The 12145-nt window shown below is 60.5% G+C and overlaps 5 protein-coding genes across 5 annotated transcripts in view; 3 read left to right on the forward strand and 2 right to left on the reverse strand.

Moving 5' to 3' along the window:
• Nucleotides 1-23: 23 nt before the first annotated feature.
• TRAVEDRAFT_126991 (cysteine proteinase) lies at nucleotides 24-1152 on the forward strand (the record flags this gene model as incomplete). The annotated part of the gene is made up of 6 exons (XM_008042441.1): nucleotides 24-228; nucleotides 282-299; nucleotides 355-597; nucleotides 662-823; nucleotides 881-1031; nucleotides 1089-1152. The coding sequence occupies 6 exons, from the start codon at nucleotides 24-26 to the stop codon at nucleotides 1150-1152; spliced, it is 843 nt and encodes a 280-aa protein (XP_008040632.1).
• A 780-nt stretch (nucleotides 1153-1932) lies between these two features.
• Nucleotides 1933-2550, forward strand: TRAVEDRAFT_49519 (HMG-box; the record flags this gene model as incomplete). The annotated part of the gene is made up of 5 exons (XM_008042079.1): nucleotides 1933-1962; nucleotides 2061-2208; nucleotides 2272-2330; nucleotides 2384-2446; nucleotides 2500-2550. 5 exons carry the CDS (start codon nucleotides 1933-1935, stop codon nucleotides 2548-2550), a joined length of 351 nt encoding a protein of 116 aa, XP_008040270.1.
• Nucleotides 2551-5927: 3377 nt separating this feature from the next.
• TRAVEDRAFT_128198 (uncharacterized protein) lies at nucleotides 5928-6449 on the reverse strand (the record flags this gene model as incomplete). Its single annotated transcript, XM_008042442.1, has 1 exon — nucleotides 5928-6449. A coding segment is annotated over one exon (522 nt), but the record flags the coding sequence as incomplete, so codon positions are not given.
• Nucleotides 6450-8229: 1780 nt separating this feature from the next.
• TRAVEDRAFT_49521 (uncharacterized protein) lies at nucleotides 8230-8525 on the reverse strand (the record flags this gene model as incomplete). The annotated part of the gene is made up of 2 exons (XM_008042080.1): nucleotides 8230-8245; nucleotides 8311-8525. 2 exons carry the CDS (start codon nucleotides 8523-8525, stop codon nucleotides 8230-8232), a joined length of 231 nt encoding a protein of 76 aa, XP_008040271.1.
• Nucleotides 8526-11800: 3275 nt separating this feature from the next.
• The window catches only part of TRAVEDRAFT_49522 (uncharacterized protein), a gene marked incomplete at both ends in the record, with an annotated part of 502 nt that continues 157 nt past the window's right edge, over nucleotides 11801-12145 (forward strand). Inside the window, one exon of the mRNA XM_008042081.1 lies at nucleotides 11801-12120. Within this exon, the coding sequence (XP_008040272.1) occupies nucleotides 11801-12120 (320 nt within the window). The remainder of the gene's footprint in view (nucleotides 12121-12145) is intronic.

Genomic DNA, 12145 nt, shown 5'->3' on the forward strand with positions numbered 1-12145 from the left:
CGGCGTCCAGGTACGTCTGTTCGATGCATACATGCAACACCGCGTTGATCAGTGAACAGACTTTTCCCGGCGATGGGCTGCCCGTGGAGAACCGACCGCTCATCTCGCAACTCGTCCCCATGACCAACCTTCGAGAGGAATACGAGAATGGTTCCCAGACCTTCGTGATGCAAATCGACTGGCTCATGAGGCAAGGATGGGTCGGAATCCGTCGCACGCGGGGAGATGGTAAGCCTTGCTTATCACGGCCCACAGTTGGCTGACGCGGACCACATCACCAGGTGATTGTTTCTACCGCTGTAAGTGGTTAGCATACTATTCAGCCGCACACGAGGACTTACTGGAGTCCAACAGCGCTGGCGTTTGCCTACATTGAGCGGATCTTGCACGCCACCGAACCGACGATGGCGGTCATCAGTGCAATCTCCGTTCTCGAGACCACGCCCTCGCTCCTCGAACGAGTTGGGTTTCAGAAGCTGGTGTTTGAAGACTTCTACGATGACTTCCTGGGTCTCATTAATGCAGTCATCCAACCGAGGCAAGATGGCCAACTCTTGACCATCAATTCGCTCCTCGAGGCGTTTAATGTCCCGGAAGGTAGAGTGCTTTGCACTGATTGCAATGGACAGGCCTTCTGACGATTCTATACCAATGCTCTCAGTTTCGAACTCGGCGGTGATGTACCTTAGAATGCTCACCTCTGCGGAAATCAAGTCAGAGGCGTCGGAGTACTCTCCATTCCTCTTCAATCCGGAGACAACTGAGCCCATGGAACCCGAGAACTTCTGCAACAATTTCGTCGAAGCGATCGGGAAAGAAGCTGGTGCGATCTTCTCCCGGGCATACCACTGCGGCGCCGGCTAACATCGGCCCCGTGCAGACCATGTGCAAATGGCCGCTCTGTCTAAGGTCCTGAAAGTGAACATTAATGTTGCATACCTGGACGGGCACGACCCGCAGGGCACGGTTAGCTTCGTGCCGTTCCACAACTCACCGGACCCAGATACGGAGCCAGTCCATTTGCTGTACAGGTATGGAGCTCCCGTCGCGTCTCAGCATGCCTAGTGCTGACTTTGCATTCCTCGCAGGCCGGGCCATTACGACATTCTGGACCGCCGAAGCGAGGACCCCCTTCCGCCTCTGATCATGTAATTCTTCCGCTCCCGCCATTGAGTCCTCCCCCCCGTTCATGCCGTTGGTCTCGACCGGAACTTAACGCCGACTGTATCGCCGCTCTGTGTATGCTTGCCTGACCTCTGAACCTGTATCTTCTGTTGCCAGTGTAACCCGTGTATACCCGCTTCTGAATGCCACGCACATCGAGACGAAGGGCTGCGATCCCCCGTAACGTCGCGACGCGGTCGCCTGGACTGAGCGGCGTGTCCAGGGCACCGGTGTGACCGGATATTGGCGCAGGCGCCCGAGCTTGGGCGCAGATCTGAGACAGTCACAGTCACGAAACGCGGTTGCGTCACGGATGCGCTGGTCCGTGCGGGCGGTCATGTGCGGGCTGTCACAGATCTGCTTATGTAACGGGTGGTTGTTTAACGCGGATTCTCACAGCGCAGCCTGCGCCCCCACCCAGCCAGAGCCCTCTCACCAGCCAGCCAGCCAGCCCAGCCATTTTCCTCTGCGTACGCCTGCGCCTAGCGCTGCCCTCTGCGCCCACCACAACACACCGCGACCACCACCTGCCCCCCGCCCACACTTGTTAGAGGTGCGTACGAGTGCTCATTGCGCGTTATCCGATGCTCGCAGGCGATCGATCCGTGTGCGCTGTCGTCGTCGCCGACGCAGGGGGCGCGGGGCGGCGCGTCGCGCCCAGACGCGTCCCCCACACACGCGTCGCGTCCGTGTCGACGACCTCGCCGCGCTTCCACATTGCTCGGGGACGTGTTGGACGCCCTGCTCATACTCCTCCTGCCCTTATAGATGCCGAAGGAGACGACCAAGACGACCAAGGTGCGCATATATCCACTTCTACCCCCATATATGCGGTCCTATATTCTAGGGCCGTCGTATCTGCGCTGAGCGGTACTGATCAAGCGTTCTAATCGCAGAGGAGGGCGGCCACGAAGCAGGATAAGGCGCCGAAAGCGAAGGGCAAGAAGGACCCGAAGGCACCCAAGCGGGCGCTGTCCGCATACATGTTCTTCAGCCAGGACTGGCGGGAGAGAATCAAGGCTGAGAACCCCGACGCCGGTTTCGGTGAGTGCTCGCTGTCCCTGTTGTCGTCAGCTGGTTCGGTTATTGATAAGACGCGTGTGATAGGTGAAATCGGCAAGCTCCTCGGCGCGAAGTGGAAGGAGCTCGACGACGACGAGAAGAAGGTATGTCTGTTTTATGTAGTGGTTATATGCGGTACTGATGCATCTCGTCATAGCCTTACCTCGACCAGGCCGCGGCCGACAAGTCGCGGGCCGAGGAGGAGAAGAACGCTTACGATGTACGTACTCGCGTTCATCAGAGCTTTTGTCCGCTGCTTACGTTTTCTCGCAGGGCAAGAAGGCCGACAGCGGTAGCGGTGACGGGGACGACGACGACGAGTGAACAATACCCCACACTCCGCCTCTGTATATGCGTCCCTCTGTGTTTATCCTGTGTGTATGGCTGCTAGATACTCCGTGCCCTCGCGTCTCCGTCTCGTCTCGCTTCGCTGCTTGCTGCCCGTATATTACTCAAAACCGTAGGACTCTCCGCCCGTCTCTTTCTATGTACTGTTCTTCGTACTTCGCTAGTCGTATGGCTTCGTCTGCGGGTGCATGCGCGTCCGCGCGTCGCGTCCGTTGTATCAAGAACGACGTCCTGTAATACTAGACGATGATGGTGTACTTGTTATGTTCGGTTTAAATTATATGAAATCTTCCTCCACACGCGCGCGATCCTCAATGTAAACTATCCAACCCGTGCGCACATGGCCGACGATATTCCCTTGCGACGAAGTTCAACATGGTTGGAAAGCAATCAGCATGCGGTACCCCGCAGTGGCTGCCAGTGCCAGCACAGCTGGATGCGGCACCGGAGCGCTCATGCGGGGAAGCGGATCAATCGCGGGGTGCGGGGGCGGAGGTGCTCAGGCTCCTCAAGTGTCCGGAGTGAATTCGTGCGTCGGGCAGTGGTTTGGGAGTGTATTGGAAGTGGTTTGGGAGCATAGTAGGGACGTGGCAGGGGATTGGGAGTGTATTGGAGACGCGGGGTGTATTGGGGACATGGGGGTGTACTGGGAGGAAGACGCACTCGCACGATGGGCGCTTGCTTCGCTCTCTCCTCACGCCGCCATCTCGCGCGCACACCAAAGTCGCACACGCCGCCGCGGGGCTCGTAGCAGGTATGCACTCAATTCTGTATGTACAACAGCGCGAACTGAGCCCCTAGCAGGACCCAACCGGGCACAGAGGACGCCAGTTCGCACGCCCTGCGCATGTCGACTCGCCCACGCGCGACTCTCCTTGCTCGCACCTGCGCTCGGGCACCACCTGCAAGCGCTGGGGCGCCGCGTGCTGCTGACCTCGACGCGCCCGTCGCAGACCCTCTGCGCGATCTCGCGTCTGCTCCATCCGCGCAGGCGAGTCCGCAGATCTCGGGGCGCACGGTGCGGCGCAGCGCCACCGAACAGCGATCTCGGTGCGGCTTTATCTACGCGCGCACTTCAAGCGCGGCGTTCACGGCCACGACTCCGCCTCGTCCCGCCCTTGCTCGCGGCCGCCGACGTACTTCGTTTCGGAAGACGATCTGGGACGAACGTCCTGCACGACGCACTTCAGGTCAGCTCTGGGCGGTGTCTCAGCCGGCGCCTTGACTCACCGTGCTCTCACAGACATAGACTCCGCGCCGCCGGCACGTCCGGCGCGACCTTGACCGCCTCCCGACTCCCCACGGCCGGCGGCCGTTCATGATGTTCGTCGCCATTCCCTGCGCATGTACGTCAGACGACCCATCCGAGGTCTCGAGACAGACATGATACTCATCTTCGTCCGGTGTCCTAGGTATCATCGCATTTCGCGCGAGCATGCGTCCTCGCGGAAGTACGTCCGTCCGCACCGTCCGGAAGATCTACCTGCCTCGCCGGGAGATCGTCGAAGCGCCGCGCGACGATGTGCGCACTCTCACGCGCCGCAGGAGCTTCCACAGCTCCCACATCGGCCGCGCGGTGCTTGAACCTCCCGCGCCGCCCCGAGGTACCCCAGTCGACGCCTTCGTGTACCCAAGAACTCACCTCGCAGGGCATTCGGCAGTGTACTTGGTCCTCGGGCTCGTACCTCGGGACCTCGCGGCCGGAGGATCTACCTGCCTCACCAGGGCATCGTCGAAGCGCCGCGCGCGGGGATGTTCGCGCTCTCACGCGCTGCAGGAGCTCCTGCGAGTCTCCCGTCCGCCGCGAGGTGCTTCAACTGGCTGCGTCGTCTCTAGGTATGTCAATATATGCCTTCGCGTGCGCAGTCGCCATCAAAAACTCACATTTGCGAACCCATCTCGCAGCGCGTTCTGCAGCGCCGTATCGACGCACGGACGCGCGCGCGGGCGCGCTCTGCAGCAACCTGTTTCGTCTCGCGGTACGCGAAGCTTCCCTGGAGGTTGCGGGGACGACCCGAGCATCTGCTCGAGGTATTCCGCTATCAGGCAAGCCGAGTACGTACCTTTGCGTGCTCCACCGCCGCCCATCACTGTCCTACTGATCATTTGAGCTTTGTGCTCCTCCCAGAGTCGAGTGCAACGGCGTGGTGATGGCGAGGGTGCGAGGGTGTCGGCGAGTGACCAGGTACGTGTGTGCAGGAAGAGCAGCGAGACGCTAGCGGTGGTGGAGGAGGCACGAGGTAGGGACATGGGAGGGGGATTGGCACAGGATGCCGTAGGTCAGCGTTTGCCGGCCGCCCCACCATACCAAGGTGCTGCACTCCGGGAGTGCAGCACACGCGGCGCACGTCTCCGCTGCCACGGCGTGTGCGTCGGCGGCACGCGGCATCTCGCCGCGCCCAAAGTGAGTTATTGTCACCTGCTTGACGATAATTCTGCTGACATCAGTTGTGCATACCCCCAAAATAGAGCGCCATCTAGCCTCGCAACGGGGACGCCGTCCTCGCGTAGTTAGTGATCCTCCTGTACTTCTGAATTAATCAATCCCATGTCTTGTGTGCATCAAGTTCTCTCAGGGCGCATTTCGGGGGTTTAGCTTAGATTGGCTCAAGTGTGCTCAGCTCAGCCAGTGGACTCAATAAACACTATCTTGTCAGAATGGCCTTCACTCAAGAATATACTGTCCCAAGGAGCCTGTCTACTGTACATGTACATGCAAAGGAAATTGCTCACCCTCTTGGCACTTGCCTGCATGCCCAGGAGGGTCCCAAAAATATTTGAAACATGTCAGATAGAGGCCCCAACAGTGCTGTCGCGTAAATTTGCACTTACCGAGCTCCGCGCAGGCCGCGCGCAGACGGCGGCCGCACGAACGTAACCCGCGCACCTTGCCGCCGGTCACGGAGCATCCAGACCCGAAAAGCCGATGCCGCACTCCCTTCATCTCGCGCGCTCTGAGGATGCAATCCACGAGATAATCATATATTATTGTACGGACCACAGCGCTCGATTGATGCGTACGGAATCGTCGGGCGCGGGCGCGAGCAGTGTGAGGGAAAGAGACAAGCGAGGGAATCGGAGCGGACGCCCGTGGCACGCAGCGCCACAATCTCTCAGGCGCTCGGAACAATTGCCATACACGGCAGTTCCTGTCGTTCGTCCCTGCGCGCTTGTGCTTCTTGCTCCCTGCCACAACAGCGGCGACCGCAGCACCGAGTTCTCGCTCATCAAGCCCTGTCTGCCGTACCAAACGAAAGTGGAAATTACGACATGCGTCTAATTAGACTCGCAATTAGCTAGGAATCCCGGACACCGCCCCTCTAGTCGACCGCTCTCTGCCCCGCCCGAGAACCCTACTCGCTGCCGATGTCGCTCTCCACCTCGTCCTCCGAGTCGATGTCCGAGTCCAGAATCATCTTCGGCGTCTTGGGCCCGTCCTTGCGCCTCCGGTATGGCCGCCCCGTCTTCGGGTTAATTCCTGACGCTGGCCGCCCTCGTGCCTTCCCGATGTCGTCCCTGCTCTGCCGGCCCCAACACTTCGGCGCCGGACGTACGGGAGGCTTCCCGGGCATGACCGCCTTCGGGTTGCGCTTCGCGAGGTCGATGAACGCCTCATCGGCACGCTCGAAGTACATCTTGCCGCTCGTCCACAAGTCGAGAAGCCGCTGGATCACCGCCTGGCCGCCCGGGATGTCGCTCAGGTTCCCGAATGGGATCGTGTCGAGCGGGTCGAGCGGCGGGCCGTTCGGATCGTGGGGCTCCTCGTTCGCTCGGTTCGGCCACCCCACGAGTCTGTGGCCGCCCTTGACGACGACGCCATTGGCATACTCGACCGCCGTCCACTTCATCTTGATGCGGGGGCCGGCCCGACTCTCTATCCGTGTGGTCAGCGAAAATGGCGGAAGAAATGATTGCGGTACGTACTCAGGTCTCCGCCCATCAGCCCTCTCAACCGCCCTCGCATCTCCATCAGCCGGGCCGAGTACACGACGACACCGGCCGGGCTTGGTTCCGCCTTACTGCTCGCGTCTGCGGGGCGCGTTGTGCGATTACGGGTGGGAGCCATCACGAGGTAGGGTTTGTGAGAAGTCGAGGAGATGATGATGGGCTAACAATGAAGGAAATGCAGGTGGCATGGCCCGCACATCGGGCGCATTTTATCATTGTGCGCGTACCTACATTCCGCGTCGAGCAGGCCCCCGCGTACTGCTGCCAGTGCACTCGAAGATGCCCGCTCAACCCTGAACGGCTAGGTAGGTATGCCCCCAGCCATCCCGTCATGTTCTACTCATGATTTCGTTCATACAGGCCACAGAAAATGCGCAGGAAATGGGCCGCAAGACCGGCTCGTTGCGAGCCCGTGCAGCCAATGACAAATGCAGGTATGTAGTCGCAACCTGCCGAGCCTCGAGCTGTGTTTGAACGTTTCGAAGCGGCCTGGCCGCCGCATTTTCACCGTTTACGCGCAGATGATTGACTCGCACATCCGACACGGCCACTTCGCCAATGCACGCCAGCATCTCACGAACTCCGGTCTAGAGCGAAGGACAAGGTACCGGCTCTCGGTGCTTGTGTGGTCCGGCATAGTGCACACAACAAGTGACCCGCATGCTCGGATTGTGCCCAGCCTCGGTGAGTGCCGCTTTGCCCGAAGGACATGACAGTTTGCGTCATTTATTGATGGACATGGCAGGGCATCACACATCGCTCCGGAGCTGCGTCCTGTCCTCGCCGAACGGGACCTCAATTCGAGGTGGGCTTCAATATTAGCCTAGAGGTGCGTACACAAGTTGAGCGGGCGCACTTCGCGTGGTGTATCTCTAATAACTAATGGCGCGCTCCTCTCAGATACTAACGAGTGTTCAGAAATATATTTATTGAGGCATGTGCGATGTGAGGGCTGCCACGCGGGCGAGACCTCGCGCTTTCAGCGTGCACTAGTAAAGCTCCGTATTGATACGATGGTGATCTCCAAAAGGCGGCGAGTGGAGCCTTCTCCGACACCGTTTTCAGCCGGGGAATATCGTGTCTCGAGCGCGGTCGAGATCGCTGTTTGGTAGCGAGGCTGAATGCGCACGCGCTGATGCGATTACCACATGCAAGAGAGGCTGGTTTCGCCTCGCTCAAGACATGCCTGAGCAGGGCCTACGGAACGCTCAGCATCGTCTAAACGAGCTGAATCTCGGTGTAGTGTAGCATACTCATCCGCCGCAATGTCCGTGTGTTCAAGTACCTCGATCAAACTGCTTCGTCTGTTCAAAGATGCGAAAATATCAGTATAGCATCTTATGGACCGCTCGCAACGACGCCGGCCGCTCGCGCTTGATCTTGATCAAAGTCCCTACGTGTGTGCACGTCGTAGGGCGCGGCCCGCGAGGAAACGAGGCGACTCGTCCGCGAATAGTTGCGACCGCGAGGCCTTCTATCGAGGTACCTAGAGTCTTACACGAAGTTTGGCGTCGAGTATTGCTCCAGATTTATCGGTCCGGCCGGCATCGTTAGGAGAACGTCAGAAATATATTGCTTAACAAGACTGTTACATGTTGAGCAGCCCAACTAGGTGTCTCTAGCTATGCAGCCAGTAGCCCGAGTTTCACTGCACCAAATGTGCTGTGTCGCAAGGCGCAGACTCACCTGCGTGTTCACCCTCCAGATCTACCTTGCAAACGAGCTGCCGGTCGCGCTCGCGTCAGCAGACAGGTACGAAGCGAATAGATGGGTCTAGAAATAACTCACCGCACTGCGGGACCTTCGAACACCTCCCCAGGGTCGTATCGGATCGCGTACTCAAGCCGCGGGCCTCTCACGACTGGGGCGAGGTCTGCCCGGCTGTCTGCCTTCGTCGTGTACAGTCCGGCCACCTGGTTCCGTGGAAGAAGGGCGCGAAGCGCGGCCTTGCGCCCGATTCCTTGTTGCAGGCACGCGATGATGTGAATGTCAGTCTCGAACATCTCGAAATCTACAGCAGGAGGACTGCGTGTGCGAGCAGATGCCCGCCGCCAAGATAGAGTACATTTTGGCACCCTGCACTACACCCCTCTCCCGTGTTGTTGTCGTCGCCGTTGCCAATACTGAGGGCGGCACGATGCGCGATGTGCGACGTCCGTAATCGGTACCTCCTGTTCCCATGGACCGCCCATAACCAGACAGTCTCGAGCCCTCGCGCGCACGTCTACGCCAATCGAGCGCTCTGCCGCGTACCTTCTGCGTCCTGTCACATGGGGATGATTGTTTCGCTTTCTGCCCCACATCTGCCTCCGCACCACTCACCGTTCTCCACGTTCCCGCGCAGGCCTACCCACCGGAACACCGCGCCTCGCCCAAATCGCTGCGACCAATGCGCAACGTCTTCGTAAGATTCCCGACGTGGAGATGCGTCGCGCTCCACCGGGAAGCACTCGTTCGTGCTATTCGCGCGGCTACAAAGCGATCCAGGGGGCGAGGAAATCGATCGAATAAAATTGTCCCCGCCCTCGCATCGCACCCTGATACGACGGCCGCCGCGCGACTAGGACACACCGTGAACAAGGTAGCGTGATTGTCCATGCTCCAAGCGACCACTCACCGTGTTCTGAGACGTTCACGAGTCGATTTCGCGGCGTCGCGAGTGCGGGACGTGTTCGGTGCTCCCCTGCGAAGTTGGGGACAATCTTCCCTCTGCGCGCAGATCGAGCCTCTGGGCGATGCGGGTCCATTGATGTACACAGCAGTCTTGTCCCGCCACTGTCTCGGCAAATGCTTGAGGAAGAGCGTCGAGGAACTGTTGGGGTCCTGAGGGTGCGCTGCGGGATTCCGAGCACGGCTCGGTCTCGTTTGGCCGTCCGCGCCAAGTCCGGCTTGCGCTGTCGCAAGGAATGGGACATTGTAAGCGAGGAGCAGTAGATGCTCGAAACGACCGGCGAACATACAGAAATCGGGCAGTTCACGCGCCATTCGCGCCGTGCTATGTCATTCGCAATACTGAGGTTGTTGTACATATCGGGAAACGGCGCCGCGGCCGCAGATGTCTGTCGTACGGCGCTGTGTGTGGCTGCTCGCGTACCGGATGTGCTTCAAATCCGAGCACGTCAGTGCTCGCGAGGCGTCCGCGCCGAGTGCGTACGATGTCGAGTTCCCGCGCCCCCGCCGTGTCGCACCATCTTGGCGACGATAGGACGCATTCCGCGCCCATTCTTATCGACCAGGGTCGCGCTCAGCCGTCCTGAGCGCCGGCAGATGTCGGTTGAGCGAAGCGGGGGCGCGGAGGACCGCGGCGGGAACCTCAAGGGCGAACTTCGTGCGCGTGTTTGAGGGTCGTCCTATGAGCGCATAGCGGGTGAACCACAGCCCCTGCTCGCAGGATGTAGCTGGAGCACGTACCGTGATCTCCGGCTCGTACGCGTCCCGGACGTGGCATCCTGGACCCAACTGTGGTCTCCTATGCGCGCGGACCGAGGCCGATACTCCGAGAGTGTTCGTTCCCCAAGCGATATTGTAGCGCACGAGAGTGGGCGTCCTGAGCACTGCCATTCGCCGTCGAGTTTCCCAGCAGCTCGCGGCCCTGGTACGTGCTGGTTCGTGTGAATGTACCCGATACAAGATCCCGGGCGGGCAGAGCATCTTGCGAGCGGCGGCGCTGCACAAAGGAGCCTGTCCGAGGGGCGCCCTCGCTCGATCGCGTCGAAAATGAGCACGATATCGTGTGCGTCTCGACCGTCTTACGAGCGAGCCGCGTCGCGAGCACGCACGGCGTTGCGTGTGCGCGTCTTGGCCGTCCTGCGAGCGAATCACGAGTCAGTGGCGCATCCAGAGCGTCGGACACCGCTAGTACATCCGACGCCCGATCTGGCTGCTCGCAAGGCGCAGTCGCACCCCGGAGGTAGCGCGGCGCTGCTTGCGCGTACGAGCGGGCCGATGGCGTGTCGTCCATGCCGTGTTCTTGTCCGCCGCGCGATGTGCGACCGAGCCGGACGAACCCGTCGAGTTCGTCTGGGTATTCCCTCCGAGTCGTCACCAGCGACGTACGCGACACACCTTCACCCCATCGTACAGTCCTCCAAGCGGCGGGGGACGATGCCGGCCGTCCCGGGGCACGCCCACGCCAAATGGCGCGGCGGCAGGGCGCGGACGTGTGCGGGAATGCGCGTTTCGGCGCATCTGCGCGTGGAAAACACAAGGAAACGAGCGAAATCGGCGCAAATATTTTTTGCCCCCAGCGCGCTGGGACTCACGGGGTGGGTGCGCCCTGGTTCGTGCAAGCCGTGCGTCGTCGATTTGAGCGCGTGGGGGGAGATCTCGAGGCGGGGGAGAGATGGCGAGTCGGCGGAGTTGGCGGCGGATGGGGTGTTGTGTGTGCGCGGCGGATTTTGTCGTGGGGCGCCGGAGTCGTCGCGGGTGGTAGGGGGCGTTCTGAAGATGGGGTATGTGCGCGAGAGGCGTCGATACGAGCACTTTTGAGTGTGCTGTTACTGTTTTTGAGCGAGGGTGATCTGAAAAATCGACATTGTCAGCGCAATGTCTGTCCGGATGACTTGGGAACTTACATAGCGCATGGAAAGCGTCGTATCGGCCGTATAGTGCTGAATTGGAGCACGCCAACGAGTCGTAGGTGGCGGGAGAGCAGATGGGACGTCGGGAGAGGGCGGCCGACGAGGAAGCGACGTTGCGGCCGCAGGATGTACGCGGTGTCTTCGTGCATGCACACACATCGACGTCTATGCTATATTGACCTCCCCTCCACGTTTCAGAGAGAAGCGTCCAGTATTGCGGCGGCGGGAGATGTTCTCTGACGGCGCCTATGGGGTGTCCTATCACGGCGCTGTCAGTGCTATACACACCGAGAATGGCTGTAAACGTACATAGAAGAGGCAGGGAATAGTAGCTATCCAGTCGCGTAAAACGCGCTCGCTCAGGGTGCAAGGGACGGACGATGACCGAGAGATTTGCACCGGTGTTCACCGTATTCCGGGCGAAGGATGTCGACGGCGTCTCCGTGCTCGTGCATGCGCCACAAGGACAGCGTCAAGTGTATATTCCGAGCATCTGGGGCGGCCTGCAGCGGGCGTAAAGGAACATGTTTGCCGCCGTACGTACGCGTTGTGTCGAATCCTGTCCATCTGGCGACGTGGGTAGCGTGTCCGCGCCACACCGAGGGCGCACCCGGGCGACCTTGAACGAGCCCCGGTGTGGGCCAAGTCCTGCGCAAAACGACTGGTGAGCAGCGTTGGCCGCGAGCCGGACGCCGACCATGCACGTACCGGCCTCGGCCGCATTTCCGGGCTCGCTGGACGAGGGACGGACGGCCGTATCGGGCTCATTTCTGGGTGTTCCAGCCGTCAGTAAGCACACGCGCACGACGCAAGCGTCGCCGCCTCCGCGGCGGCCAATTTCGGTCTGTGTCTATATCGAGCGGGACCCGCCTCCGAGTCGGCGCATGCCTCGACGGGCGAGCAGAGAACAGGTCGTCTTCGGGCGAGATGGCGTATCGCCGCATTCTCATGCTCTGCGGTTCGCTGCTGAGGTGACGCTCGAGACTGCGCTCTGCTCCGCGGGCGAGCAGGGTCCGGGGTGCGCCCGACGCTCGCCTCGCTTC

This window comes from Trametes versicolor, assembly GCF_000271585.1.
Source record: "Trametes versicolor FP-101664 SS1 unplaced genomic scaffold TRAVEscaffold_8, whole genome shotgun sequence".
NCBI lineage: Eukaryota > Fungi > Basidiomycota > Agaricomycetes > Polyporales > Polyporaceae > Trametes > Trametes versicolor.